The sequence below is a fragment of the Neolamprologus multifasciatus genome, chromosome 12 (assembly GCF_963576455.1).
Source record: "Neolamprologus multifasciatus chromosome 12, fNeoMul1.2, whole genome shotgun sequence".
NCBI classification, from domain to species: Eukaryota; Metazoa; Chordata; class Actinopteri; order Cichliformes; family Cichlidae; genus Neolamprologus; species Neolamprologus multifasciatus.
Window position 1 is genome coordinate 14,583,407 of NC_140450.1, and position 15,478 is coordinate 14,598,884.

Genomic DNA, 15,478 nt, shown 5'->3' on the forward strand with positions numbered 1-15,478 from the left:
ATTTGAGATTCCTAACAGGGCCTCTCTACATCTAGAGGCTTCTCCTCAATAGTCACCTTAACTACCCCGGTAAAGTTTCATAGCTGTCCCTTGCATGTTTATGACACCATCGTGTTGACAAAACCCATCCACAGACAGACATATAAACACCTGCCAAGCTTTGGTAATAGTTAAAGAAGGTGCCCAGGATCACATTCTGCCATGATGACACACAGACGGAGACACACACACATGCACGCGTGCACGCAGACGCACAAAGTGAAAACAAAGCGAGACCTGCTGTCACAGCTGGTAAAAATCTGATTTACAAGGTTTTGACATGATTACGGAAACAAGCCCACACAAACACAGGAGACCTACCGCATGGCTCTCAGTGCAATTTTGTACGCCAGTTCAGCGTCGTGAGGTAGGAGAGAGGTGAAGAGATAGCGGGCGAAGGTGTGCATGGGGACACTTTCTCTGTGGACGATCTCTCCAAGGCCAGAGTACGGACCAGCTGTGACAAAAAGCACATGAAAACAATATAAACACACCGAGAAAAGTGGGTCCTTTTTAGCTATGGAAGACACAGGAGGAAGAAGTGTGTCCTCAAGTTATTATATTTTATAATATGTACCATACAATTAACACATTCTGGTATTGCTGCACATTAAGTCATTATTTTCCTGTTGCACACTGACGAGTGATTTATCTGGTCTGTCCCTCGTAGCCAGGAAGCACCGAAGCCACGCGGCATTAAAACAAACTTTGACGTCAAAAACCATATGGCCGTGTGTGCAGCCTTGGCCTCACACTCTTCCTTCCCTCCCCCTCTTCCTGTGCTTCCCCCCTCATCTCTGGTGGGTTATTTTAAACCCCAACAGGCTTCTAAGCCACAGACCACATCACACAGTGGCGCGGCTGCAGTCTCCAGGGAACCACAGAGGCCTCGGAGCCCGGTGCTCTATTACTAACGGAGCCAGAGGTGGGTGGTCGCGCCAGGGATGAGGCAGGGTTGGGGTTTGGGTGGGGATTGGAGTAGAGTTTGACTGGGCTGGGCCCTCAGGGATGAGCCCCCACCGCACCCCTCCTCCTCCTCTTCCTCCTTCTCATTTTCCCATAACCAAACCCCATTCTGCCCTAGCTCCACTCCTGTAAATGTACACACTGGTGTGTGTGCACGCATATATGTGTGCTGACACAATACCCCTGGTGTTACTGTGTAAAGAGCTCATTTTGGTCTGGCCCAGGGCAGCTCAGCCTCTATTTGCACCACAAAATGAAAGGATAATAAATAGCGAGACAGAGTCAAAAGTGTTTTTCCTGTTTTAGCAGGAATGTGTAGGCTCTTGGTGTGTGGGAGGTAGAGGAAGAACAGGGAGGAGGTGTGCCTATATATATATAGATTTAAATATATAGATATTATATATATAGAGAGAGAGAAAGAGAGCTATAGGGAAATATGGTGAAAAAAAGTAAATTGTAAACAGGTTACACTTATGAAAAGAGCTTTAGACTTCTCATTCACCCATACAGCATGGTGGAGTTCAGTGCTGCCCCAGCACACTTTATCATGTGGACAGGAAGAGCACACACCCACTCGACCACGTTGGGAGCAACCATTTAAATGTAAATTTAAAAAAAACCAAACCAAAACAAAAGTATAGTTGGAATATATTCTGTTATCTCTCTTACCCTCCAGCAAGAAGACGGCCTGTTTACGGAAGATTTTGACCAGGGAGTCGTCCAGTTCCACTTCCTGCAGCTTGGCCAAGAGCTGCTCTTCATTGCGACACACCTTTTCTTGAGCATACAGCCCATCGGGCATCACCCGCTGCTGGCCTAGGCCGATCAGAGCGGTCTCCACGGCCAGCGCCACGTACGATTCGCCGTCCCCCAGCAATCGTTGCACGGGCATCCGCTGGAGGTCCGCTCGGCTTACGACGCTGGAGCAATCTAGGAAGAGGGAAAAGGAGAAGACAAAGAGGCAGATGAGAAGAAATGAGTCAGCAGAAACTGGCTCTCTGAGGCGCTGGACAATAGAGGAGTCCGTCTCCTGTGAAAAACACACGGTGTTCGTCACACAGTGCAGGTCTTAATCCAGTGACCACCCAAAATAAAGATCGACCCCTTAGGAGCATTTCTCTGTTCGCTGCTCTTCCTCAGAGGAGTGGGCTATTTCTGTAAGCAGGAGACGCACCGAGGGACGGAGCAATCGCAGAGAGTAGGCGAGGAGAATTTGAAAAACATGGTGAAGAATAAGACAAAGAGAGTGAAGGTGAAGCTACACTTAAACTATGCTTTGTATAGACTAAAAATTACTCTACTATAATCGATGAGATATAAATATACATGGAGAGTATAGATTTCCTATCTCATGTTAAAAATCAGTCCCATAGAATTAGAACAAACATCTGTGCTAAATTACACAAAAACATCTGTATTTTCATGACTTGTTTGTGTGTAGTAGCTGATTTTTCCGTGTAGATACATAAAGACAGACACATGAATCACTTTGTAAAAGGGTGTGGGATGAATAAAGAATACGATAAAGTTTAGGGGGGCTTGGGAGCGGGAGTTAGGAGTTTTTCGGATCAGCAATGGGAGAAAGCAGTATCCAATGTCCGTTATAGTATGTCCTGTGCCAGGTTACAACTTATCCAGTTCAAGGTGTTGTACAGGGTTTTCTATTCAAAGTCTCGTCTGTCTGAGATTTACCCACAAGTAATGGATCAGTGTGAGAGATGTCATGCCACCCCATGTGACCTAGGCCATATGTTCTTTTTGTGCCCAAGACTCCATGGCTTCTGGAGTCAGTATTCAGTTATTCTTTCCAAGGCTCTTGGGACCCAAATCTACATGGACCCTTTTCTAGCTGTTTTTGGGCTTCCAGTCAACACTGGTCTAACCGACCCTACACACTTCAAAATATTAGCCTTTACATCACTTTTGGCTAGACGTTGCATCTTACTCCTTTGGAAATCTTCAAAGCCACCTTCAGTTTCTTTTTGGTTTAGAGATGTGATGTCATTTCTTAAATTGCAAAAGATAGGCCTTGTGGCGAAGGGCAAATACAGAGAATTTTATCGTATCTGGGGCCCCTTCGTAAACTATTGCAAGTCATTAAATGCTCTACCAGCTGATTAATATCATATCTCCCCCCCCCCCCTTTTTTTTTTTTCTTGGTGTGTGTTTTGGGGTTTGTTGTGGGTTTCCTCTTAGGTTTTATTTTGTTTGTTTGTTTGTTTTTTAAATTTTATTTAAGCGTGTGTGTCAGTGTGCCTGTGTGTGTGTATTATCGTATCTGTTCATGTAAGGAAAACTAAAAAATATGTGAGGGGAACAGATTGTATTGTCATTGCAAACTAATGTACACTTGTCTCTCAATAAAAATATGAAAAAAAAAGAGAATACGATAAAGTCGCATTTTGATGTGTGTATGGGTTTTTTTGTAGCTATTTAAGAGGCCAGTTTCAATAAACCAGCAGTACCTGAGAGGTCTAAGCAGGTGTTGGAGCCCTCCTCGCCCACTCGTCCTGACTCTGTTAGGGTGCTGAACAGGGTGCCAATGGGATCCAGGGGATGCCCCACCCAGCCCTCCATGTTGGTTATGGAAGTGTGGCCTTTATGGAGCAACTCTAGAAAAGGACAAAGCAAACGGGGACATGTCTCAGTGCAGAAATTGACAACATCTTAATGCACATCATTAGCCTCTGCAAGCTGAACAGCGTATTAACACAAACACATATACACACAAATAACAACTGTCTGTCCCAGCAAGGCCTCATCTTAATTCTTCCACCCCTAAAGTCGACCCCCCTCCGCCACTGAAATGCGCAAGGGTATGAAAACTAATATGCACAGAGCTGTCATCCATACCTGATTAAGAAACAGCAGCGATAGGCCCCATAAACTACCAAAAATCAATACAGACCATATCTCAGCGATGGCATGAGTATTTGTTATTTTTCAGTACCTTGCATGAAGAGCTCATCTACTCTGAAGTTTGGCAAGAGTAATTAGATGTTTAGATGTTACACTTTAAGGAGGCAAAAGGATTCACAGGAACTGAAAACGTTTCTGGCTTGTTCCTTTTTAAATTTTCCTTTGAGATTATTAGGCATTATATATGATATCACAGTGAGCTGGTGTTGTTTGTAGGTAATTAGTGAGTTTCCAAGAATGGTTTGCTGCCAAATTGGATTCTGAGAATAAAAAACAAATAAGGCTTGAATACCGCAATTTAGTTTCACCTTTCTTGTGCCGACGAAAGTGCTCCAGTTGCCTCTGCTGCTGCCTTCGTAACGTATTGACCACGGCGATGGCCAGACGGAGGGCTTCTCTCGGGTAACCGTGGGAACGCAGGGCGTCCACCCTGGCGCAGGCTGTTGGAACATGCTCTGAGGGAAAGACAGAAGTTTTAAAACCAGCGTTCTTCTCTCACCTCCTGGACAATCTCAGTTCGGCTCACTGTGTACAAATAACTTTTCTGGCACGTGCTCACTCACACCTCCACACACACACACACACACACCTCCACACACACACACACACACACACACACACACACACACAGACTCACCGTGCCATAAGGGCCAACCACGTGAGTCGAAGAGAGAACCCTCCTGGTTGTCATGGTAACAGTAGTTGGCGTAGAGGTCACTGGCGATGATGTGCTGGAGGTGTCGGTCCTGCCAGTGCAGGTCGCAGGCCTCGATGGCCCGTGTGAACACAGTCCTGTGGGGGCGCATCTCTGAAGGAGAAGGAAAGGTGAGGTGAGAAAAAGATGGATAACAGCCAAACGCTCGATAATTTGTGGACTTCTTTTTGTCTTAAAAGACAGCCCTAGCATTTCAATATCTTTTTTGACATTAGCGTAATTGCTACAAAAAACAAAAAACCATCACTCGGAAGATTGGCAGCTTGAACTGGCTTGTGTACCACAGAAAATCTGCTGTGGTGTTTTAAAGCCGGAAAGCAAACAGCAATCTAAGCGGCCTCCTCTCGACTCCAGCAGACCGGATTCACACAGCAATTATGTGGGGCAGGAAAATTATTGTGTTTTTGCAGTTGTTGGGTTAATGTATGGAATTGTACTTCTCGTTGTTGTGTTGAGATTTATCGTCGACGTGGTTTTTCTCTGTTTCTTTTGTTTTGTCCATCTTGTAAGAAAATAACATGTGTATGAAAACAAACAGAAAAAAATAAAAAAAATAATGGAAATCTGTTGATTTATCTCCAGCACATGCGTGGCTCTTTTAGCTTGGAATTATGCGTGGCTCTTTTAGCTTGGAATTGCTGCCTGTGTAAAATTATCTTTTAGGAGAAATACTGGATAGAGACAGACTGATAAGCGAACACACACATACGCCCACCCTGTAGCCAAAGCTCCTGAGCCCTTTCACAGTGAGGCAACAATTCTTTGATTTACAATTTTTAATTCATTTTAAATTAACCGAATATGAGTCACACCAATATGAAATTGAACTTCTCTGCTGACATCATGATTTAGAGAAAAAAAAAAACTTTTTTTTTTTCTTGTTCATTTTTGAATCAATCGTTAAAAGAAAGCATCTTCTTCTCCTTGTCCGAATCAGGGTCACGGAGGGGCGAGAGGCAAGGCCGTGTTCATTTTGACAGCAAACTTGAGATGATTCAGTAAAAAAAATAAAGTGTAGACTTTTGTCATGGTTTTACCGGTGAGAGTTGCTCCACACGATTTAACAAAGCGCCTTATTATTATTATTATATTAATAATAATAACTATATAGCGCCTTAACATCTAATGTGGAATGTGTCGATATGCCTACTTTTCTCTTCCTTCCAAGTTTTGACATTTTGTCTTTTCATGAAAAACAGAGAACCGTTTCTCATGGACAGATCAATTGTGTGCACCTAACCTCACTGCACCACAGATCACATTCCTGCCTTTCTGAACAAATTAATTAGTTCTTATTAGATCTCGTCAATGCATTTCAGCATATCTTCTGTCCTTGTGCTTTGATTTCTATGTAATTATTGTCTGAAATACACAAAAGATGAAGGTAATTATTGGTCAACAAAATTAATTAGCTGGCCGCCGGGCAAACACACAGAGGTAGACATCCAGTCGCACTCATATTCACACCTATGGCCAATCAGCAATCAGCAACCTAGCCCCATCCGCATGTTTCTGAACTATGGGAACAGGGAGAGGCCACACAGACACGGAGAGAACACACAAAGGTTGGACTCAAACCTTGGACCTTCTTGGTGCGAGGCGATGTTGCTAACAGCACCACCTTGAATGGACTAAATCTATGGGAAAGAAATTTGCCAAAACAGTTCTTTGGGTGCTCGCTATTCCTTCCTGCACAACAGATCTTGGAAGTGCCACAGCTGTGACGAGACTCACCTCTCACCTGCTACAACTGCCAGACACGTGTCACGACCAATAAATACGTTATTGACAGACATACAAAACCTGTCGATGTCTTACCTTGGTTGCCATGGGCGCCCTGAGGCAGTGAGTGGGTGAGGTTGGGCAGCTCGTTGCCGTGGTTACCGTCCTCCCAGGGGCAAACGTCCACACTGTTCCATCTGCGCAGCTGGCGCAGCCATGATGACTTCTGCTCCGGTTTACAGTGGGGGTTCAGTACGATGCACATCCACAGGGCACCTGGACACACACACAAACACACACTTCAGTTAGCTGCCCTACTTCTCAGTTTGTAACAGTGATGTAAGCAATGAGTCATACAAAAGCCATAAAGTGTGTCTTTTGAGATTTAAAATACCTTTAATACAGATATCATGTGAGATTGAAAGCTTGGGGCTGTTTTTACACCCTAACACTGTTTCTTGTTCTTTTAGGAGCACATTTTACGTGCTGCCGCCATCTTGCACTGGAATACAAAACTCTGAAAACAGAGAACTTGACTAGTCCCGAGGCAACGCTGACTGCACACACATCATTTTAGAGTAAATTGGAACAAACAGAATATGAAAAGTGGCTATGTCTCTGGGGATACAAGCACAATCGGGGATTTTACTCTCCAGACTCCAAGAGATATGTATACACTCACATTGTGTGTGTGTGGGTGTGTGTGAGAGAGAGAGACTGTGTGTGACTGTATTCTACAGATGCATATGTGTGCAGACAGAGTTTGGGAGGAAGGACGAAGGCAAGGACATAGACAGAATAATAAGGGAGAAGGAAACACAGTGGAGAACAGAGAGAAAGTGTAAAAAGGAGGGGGTGAGGGGAGAAAATGAAATGGGGCGCAGATGATGTGGACGAGAAGACACGGGTGAGGACAAGTGAATGAGGCAAGGCTTTGTGTCTGGAGGAGAGGAGTAGCTGCAACTCAAAGAGGAGCAAGACAAAAGAGGGAGCGAGGGGGAGAGAGAGCGAGAGAGAGAGAGGGATAAAGAGTGCGGCGCCAAGAGGCAGCATTTACCACACATCAGGGGGAGTGATAAGGACTTGGGAAGAAGGTTTTGAAGTGTGGACTTCAAAGAGACCGTGCACACACACACACTTCCAAAAATACGTGGGATTGAAACAGATGAGATCACTGCGCTGTCCTCGCAAAGTGCAGAACAAGACCAAAGGGAGAAAACGAACATCATCATCAACAACAAAAACAACAACAACAGCAGCAACCAAGACATTAGAGAAAGAACAACAAAGACGCGGAGACAACACGGCTGCTGTCCTGGTGATGAGCCCGCTGGTTTTGCGGCTTGTGAGGATGTGCTTTGCTGTAGGTACAGCACGTCTGTCAGGAGAACTACAGGATGTATCAAGCCGAGCGAGAGCACGGCGAGCGGCACTCTGTCACATCAGCTTAATATGTAATGAGATGAGTCTGAAAACACTGCAGAGGTTATAACATTTAGGGTTTCAGCACGATGCATTAAATAGCTTGTAATTCACAAAGACACTTTTACACACCACCAGTCACAGTGAGAAAGTGACTGGGCTGTCAGTGACAAGTGTGTGCAGGACAAAAACAAAAACAAAAAACAACACCTTTGTGTCGATTTTTGCTAAATCCATCTAGGCAAAGAGGTGTGTGCACATTTATAGGACAGTATGTGCGTGTGCAGTGTGTTTCTCGCTCTCACCCAGCTCATCCCAGAGCTGTCTGTACTTGTCGGTCATGGTGGTGCCCTGCTGTCTCCACAGCGCCAGCCGAGGGTCTGCCATGAACTGTTCTGTGATCAGTGTTAACATCCTCGCTCCGTTGGAGTCACGCATCTTCAGCATCTCCCTCACCTAGAGGAGGACACAAGAGGGACAGGCCCGCGCACACATGTAGTTTACAGCAGCTGAGGAACAAAGAGCAGCGATAACACGAGCGGCACGTTGTTCTAACATCGTGTGCGCGCTGAAATATTCATGGCACGTACGCAGGTTTAAATCAATGAAGAAAACAACTTTTATGCCTCGGGATGGCGCAAAACACATGTAGCACATTTAAAGATGGCCGGGCATGTTTTCATATCTACTGTGTGTAATCTGTTGGTAGAGGTAAATACAGTGGCAGCAAACGTTTATATTTTAATCTTGCAGCTACTGCACTTGTCAACGGTAGAATCAGGTTTAATGGTCGCATGACAAAATTCCTCTCATTCTCGTCGTGTTTTGTTTCCTTAAAACGCTGTTTTAAATACTTACTGTGCTTTTTAAATCAAGTTCTTGACACAGAAACGGAATAATCATTTATGTTTTCTAAATAGTTCTCTGATTTCACTTAGGGGTTTTAATATTCTGCAAAACTAGATGTCACAAAGAAAATCCATTCATTACATTACATACAGTATGGCATCATTAAAAAAAATTAAAAAGAATGAGAATCCAACTTCAAGAAAATCAGTTACTAGAAGAAACAAGTAAAAAAAATTTCTTTGTGCATAAACAGCAGCGATAGTTTTCTCTTCTCTACTTCACTTTTTGTGAGAAGCGCTAATCACAAGAGGGACTGGTTTATTGTAAACTATGGTGGTCAGCAACTTCTTGTAGGAGGCATTAAAACTCTTGGGTGTGCAGGAATATCAAATATTAATCTGATTTGCTACTTCTTTAAATACAGGGGAGGGATTTTTCAGTGAAACACCAGAAAAACAGAAAACAGTAAATTTCAACTTTGCTACATGTGCGGAGACAACACTCACGCACACACACCCATGAACACTTGCAGTAGATTCACAAGTTCAAATGCAGTGGATGTGTGTTTTAGATTTAAGGGCAGCTCTGCGTAAGCGCAAGTGCATACATGACTCTCGATGTGGGTGTGCACGTCTGTGTAAGCATATACGCGGCTGTTAGTGGGCGTGCGCGCGCATTGAAATGAATATAACAGGCAACAAAGAGCATGAAGCCGAGAGATATTCTAAAAGCCAGGCAGACTGGATGATAATGGCCTTGGCTTGCAGTCTTTACATAGCACACAGCGCATTAATGCTGGTCTAGCTCTGCCACTGTAATACCAGGTAACGGAGCGAACGGCACGTCTCTCATGTAATCATTTAATCATGGGTACAAAGGAGCATACAGCGCGAGCTTTCGCCTTCCGATACCTCTCTCTTTCTTTATCTCACAGTGTCCGTCCCTCCTGCAATTAGCTCCAGCATGACGTTCAGTGTATGTGCTCTCTGTATTATGTTGTTTTTACTCCTGCTTCTTATAAAAGTGCGCTAACAATATGGAGAAAATATTTATTCAAAGTAGCTGTTTGTTCTTGTGAGAAAGACAAAAGGGAGCAACGTGAACGTGTCCGTGACTGGCAGGGCTGGTATGTACTGTATGAGAGCTGGTGGGTTTTGTACGTGTATGTGGGAGTGTTCCTGGGTCTTGACCTTGCTGAAGAGCAGGTTGAGCTGCTTGCCCGAGCCGTGGTATCCTCCCTGGGACAGGAAGAGCTTGACCTGCTCCTGAACCTGCTCCTCATCCAGGTGCCAGCAGTTCTCATCATCCACACTAGCTCCCGCTGTGGGGTCCGGGGCCCCTACACACACACACACTTCAAATCTTATATGTGCATAAGGCCATAACATTTTTTCCCTTATTATCTCTTATCCTAATTAATACTATGGCATTATTGGTATAGGATATTTGTGAATATATATTTGTCAAATAAAACCCCGTGCAGATTTTATATTCCAGGAAATGAGATGAAAGTCAGTTTAATTTTGTTCATGAAAAGCATAAAAACAGTGCACTTTGATCTTAGCAAACACAGTTAAAAGCTAAGTCTACAAAAAAACCCAAAAAAACATCTCTTTCCAAGTTCATTTGCCCTTCCTTTTAAGAAAAAGATCAAAAATGTCTCCATAAATAGCCAGAAAATAAAAAAAAGAAGACTGACAATGTAACTCATCTTTCTACACCTTTATGTCCTATGACTACAGCAACCTGCAAGTGCACTACTCGTACTGCAGGCAGCAATGCGGTGTTTTGTTTCTATAACATTACCAAGAACACATCAGCAAAGCCATTTAGCTATTTGATCTTAACAATAGACAAACTTGCCGCCATTGCATTTTAATAAAACTAATTTTAATATAACATAACGTCATTATTTCAGTGCCGCCCTCAATAATTGAACTGCATTACCGATTAAGCAAATTAACAGGTTTCACTGAGATAGATTTTTGTTAAAAGCATGCAATAACAAACTGAGTTTTAAAGATGTCTTTCCGAAGACTCGCTGAGGAGAAGCTCAAACTGAGAACCTGAACAGGAGTAACTCTGCTAACAAGAGTTAGTTTACGTTTCTAGAGCTATCGATGACTCATCGACAGGTCTCTTCATTCTCAAAAGACTCTGTCTCTTCTGTTCTCCGTCTTCTTTTTTTTGGCCCTCCTCAGTTTCCTTTGCTCAAGTCTGTTTCCTGTGTCCCGTTATTTTTGGACACCTCCCCATAACTTCTTTTTTGCTTCCTTCATCACTTCTCCAGTTACAAAGCAGCAACACACAATCACAAAAAAAACCCGCATCCAGACTCTTTTATGCCTTTTTGTGCTTCCTGGTTTCCTTGGTTTCTCTTCCCGAGTTGTTTGCCCTTCTATTTGTACTTGCTGCTTACCTCTTCTGGGTAAGCAGTAAGTACAGCATCGATAACAAGAGATAAACAAATCTGTCTAGTAACCTCTTGATCTGTATCTCTGCATTGTTATATCTCTCTCTCTCTCTCAGAGGTAAAGAACAGCTCTATAGTGTTGATTGCAGCCACAGAATCTCTGCTTGCTGTCTGGCTCTTATTAATGAGTAACATTGATCCCGCCACACTTCACCTTCCCCTCGCAGTCAATACGTGCGCACGTAGAGGGCGTTAATACCCACGTGCGATCTTAAACATGCCCATTACCTCACAAAGACACTAACACACAGGTTTCCTCACCGTGGACCTGATTGATCTCAGAGTTCTGTGACAGAATCTCGTCTGCCAGTTTCTGCGCAGTAGGCAGAACCTCAGTGTGGTGGACTGATATCAGATACTGGACGAACTTCTGCAGCTGGTCTCTGCTCATCTGGAAGAGGGTTTCCGAGATGGGCAGGTGCAGCTTGACCTGTTCCGGTTTCCGTACTCTGTAAAGCGACAGCGCCACTACATGGGCGCAATAGAAGATGTCCTTGTTTCCACAAGTGCACGTTACCGCCGTGATCTTGCAACGATCAAAGCTCACGCTGACGCTGCAAACGAGCTCCGGTGACGAGGGGGTGGCGGGGTCCGTCACTGTGCCGCTCAGGTGGAAGCCTGAAAATGTTAGAAACAAAAGAGAACATGCTTTGTTTTAGGAATGTTTTTGTTAAATCCTTCGTTGTTTTCCATTTGTCTTTGCAACTAAAACAACAAGTCAAGCTACAGAAACAGCAGACAACTAAGCAACGTCTTATATAATAGAGGGACATGACCACCATCAGCCACTAGTTAACAGTGCCCACACTCTTCTTTGTAGAATTGGTTTAATTTTGGAGGGTTTTTAAGCATGAAAGGTCTGTTTAGGGTGATGCTAATAGATCTCAGCTGGAGATGGTCCAGGTCCTGTAGTCCCAGACTATGAGACTACCACCACCATGTTTGACTGTTGGTATGTTGTTCTTTTTATGAAATACTGTGTTACTTTTGAGCCAGATGTAAGAATATACAAATGACCACAACTGTTAGTATTGCTGAATCATGAAAGCTGACCTTAACTGAGACAAGTAAGGCCTGCAGTTCTTTAGATCATACGCTGGGTTCTTTTGTGACCTCCTCGATGAATCATCGATGCACTCTTAGAGCTCATTATGGCCATTTTTGGATAGGTTCACCACTATTCCAAGTTTTCTCTATTTGTGGATAATGCTTCTCACTGTGGTTTGCTTGAGTAAAAATGGCTAGTCTAAGGTAGCCACATGACGTAGTACAGCGTTTGAAGCTTCTGCATTGGATTGAGTTTTTAGTCAAGAAGGTTGCTGCTTGGTCTACAGATCTACAGACACACAGAGGCAACACGACGTTTTGTACTACAGCAGCTAGTTCACCAAGTGTGCTCTTTATTAAATGACACTACTGCGCACATTGTCTACAAGAATGAATAAACTTAGGATGGAGTTATGTTAAACAGACTTACTCGACCGCAGTCACCTGCCAAAGACCCCATGTTCTCTTATCAGTATGATCAGGACCAGCTGTAGTCTACTACCATTACTGTGAGTGAGAGTAGATGGGCCTGACAGAAATCTAGATGCAGGAAACTGCTGATCCACGGCAAAAGGAATTGAGAAAGAGATAAGGAAGTGAGCAGCGTGCTTGACTTTTCTAGTATGAATTATACAGGCTCTCATTTGAATATAATGTTTGATCTTGTCCTGACTGCACCATCCAGAGGCGTGGCTAGTCATTATTCGAGAATACATATGAATGAACCAGGTGGGGGTTCCCAGCAGTGGCCTAAAACACACACTTATGAGCATATGAAAGAGACACACATATGGGCACACACATACATATTGAGGCACAGCGTGCGATCATGCATTTATTAATAATGGGAGTGGTTAGCAGAGGCCAGGAGTAGCTTATGAATGCATTTATGCGCTCAAGAGAGAACTCTGAAATTCATGTGGACCATGCAAAGACATACATATGTTTAATATGTTTATCAAAGGACCGAGAGCATACATCGATGTGATATCAAGCATGTATTAACGCATATATCAAAGTGTTTTCTGGGGCTCTATATTTGGTATGAAAGGAGGGGCAGGAGTTGAATATTTTATAGGATATAGATGGAAATGAGTGGAGGATTATTCAGGAAAGCTAAACAGAGGTCAAAATAGACACCCTTCTTTCTTTGTCCTCAATGAGTGGAATAAGAAAGCGGGTGACTAAAATAATGGTAATATAAAATGTCAGCATTGTCCCTAAAGCAGCTTCTAGAAAAGCATATTTGGAAACTTCATTTAAATATCTTGCATATCACAAGACTTTTACTACTTTCCACTTGCCATAGCTATTGCATTCAGCTTATATAGGCTCAGTTATGATTAGTGAACTCTCCCAACTAGTTGTCAATAGCTGTTGTCTTACAGTTTTAATAATTTGCCAACAAGTTTTAGTTAGTCCTGCATACTTGGTGACCACTTTCATTGGTTTATTCCTTCTATTTAGCCAACAATTTCAAGCATTTATTTATACATTTATATCATTTCAGTAGTTACTATTTTATTGACATGGTATGCTTTCAGCTAGTCATTTAAAACTCTGTTTATTTCACTTTTATCTCACCATTTCAACTGTTAATCAATACATCTGGCTAAATATTTCAGTAGCAAGCCATACCATTAGCTTCTAATTTCAGAGTGTTCTTTTAAACTTTTACTGAGCTAATTTAAATGTTTATTCATTATTTTTAGTTAACAATTAGCTAACAAACTGTGGATACCTTTCTCAATATTTAAGCTGTTAATACATTAAGGAAACAATTTCAATTTCAACCAATTTTTTAAACTATTAATTTCAAACTTTTTATTAATTTAGCACTGAATAGCATACTTAGCATAGCATACTTTGACTTTTATTTGTTTTAACAGTTAGCTAACAATTTCACTTACAAGACATGCATTTGGGTAATCATTTTAAACCACTTTAAACTGTTTAGTTATAGTTTAACAGTTGAAGTAGTGAAAAGAATCATTTTAACAGTTAGTTAACAATTTAAATTACAGGCCATACCTTTAGCTAACTGCAAACTCAAAATTTATCATTTTAGCTAACCATTTATATGAAAAAATAACATTTTGCTTAACTAACAATTTTATTTCTTTATCTATATTTTTAGTTAACAAACTTAACTCCTAGCTTTACTTTGAGTAAACTTTAGATAACCACTTCACATGTTTATCTAAACTGTGAATAAACTATGTGTTCCTATTTATTTTGACTGTCTGTTTTCTGCTTCACATCCATTAACTTCAGTTAGCAGTTAACTTTTCTTCTCAAGCCTCTTCAGGCCCCTCCATTCTTAAATTGCTTTGAATTTTTTCCTCCCTTTTTGGATTAGTTGAGCATTTGTGTCCATTTAATGCTTGTTCCCTTGGATGAGAATAGTTGCTATCGGTTTTATTAGACGGATGCCTAATATAAATCTATCAATACAACATTCAAAAAGCTCTATCAGCATGAATGTAATTGGAGTTTGTAAAACAGAAAGAGCAATGAATTATGATATTTACCCTTTCGCTTAGCATTATCTGCAAACTAAGAAATGCTGGCTGCAAAAGCCTAACACTGCACAACACTGCCATGGAGATATGCGTTTCCATTCTGAAAGCCAGCTGGCAGAGGAAACACATGTTTGTTAACAATATCCACAGTAGATTGAGTGTGGATCAAATATGGCAGCCACTCGCATCTGCAGTGATCAAAGCCTATATGTCTCCAGCTGTGGGAGACTCCAGCACTGAGACAATCTTAAACTAGACAAAAACGCTGACATAGTGCACCTGGTTGTAGAGCAGAAAGCTAGCTTATTAAGCCGTAAAAAACATACAAATGAGCAAATGTTTGTAACTCTTGCTGCTACATTTAGTCTGTCGGTATGTGCGTGTGTGCGTGTGCGCGCGCATGTCAAGCTTGTGTTTCGAGAGTGGCCCCTGGTCCACAGAGGGGGGAGAAAGAGAGAACATCAAAAACATGTGGGGCTTAGAGAGCCCAAAAAAAATGAACCTTTGATACAATTGGACACACTCTTACACACAAATGTGCACACACACACACACACACACACACACACACATCAGATGGTTGTAAAACCAGCTGCACTTTAAAAACCAAAACTATTTTTCTTTCTCATAGAGAAAATGAACAGGGATACTTTTTGGATTCAGAACACATGGAGTATAAAACACTGAACAGTGATAAAAGACTTGCGTATTTAAAAAGCTAAATTCTGTCGTGTTTCCCTTGCTTTAATAGGCATTCTCACTCTCTCCCCTTCCAAGCCCTTTTCATCCATCCACATTCCCACA

At 42.3% G+C, this 15,478-nt stretch overlaps 1 protein-coding gene across 1 annotated transcript in view; it reads right to left on the reverse strand.

The window, feature by feature from the left end:
* The window catches only part of LOC146506639 (zinc finger SWIM domain-containing protein 6-like), a 47,903-nt gene that overhangs the window by 10,386 nt on the left and 22,039 nt on the right, over window positions 1–15,478 (reverse strand). The window contains exons 2-10 of the mRNA XM_085181347.1: window positions 11,367–11,723; window positions 9,823–9,971; window positions 8,089–8,239; window positions 6,458–6,637; window positions 4,562–4,732; window positions 4,233–4,379; window positions 3,471–3,617; window positions 1,675–1,935; window positions 361–496 (exon numbers count right to left, since the gene is read on the reverse strand). Of these exons, the coding sequence (XP_085037473.1) occupies window positions 361–496; window positions 1,675–1,935; window positions 3,471–3,617; window positions 4,233–4,379; window positions 4,562–4,732; window positions 6,458–6,637; window positions 8,089–8,239; window positions 9,823–9,971; window positions 11,367–11,723 (1,699 nt within the window). The remainder of the gene's footprint in view (window positions 1–360; window positions 497–1,674; window positions 1,936–3,470; window positions 3,618–4,232; window positions 4,380–4,561; window positions 4,733–6,457; window positions 6,638–8,088; window positions 8,240–9,822; window positions 9,972–11,366; window positions 11,724–15,478) is intronic.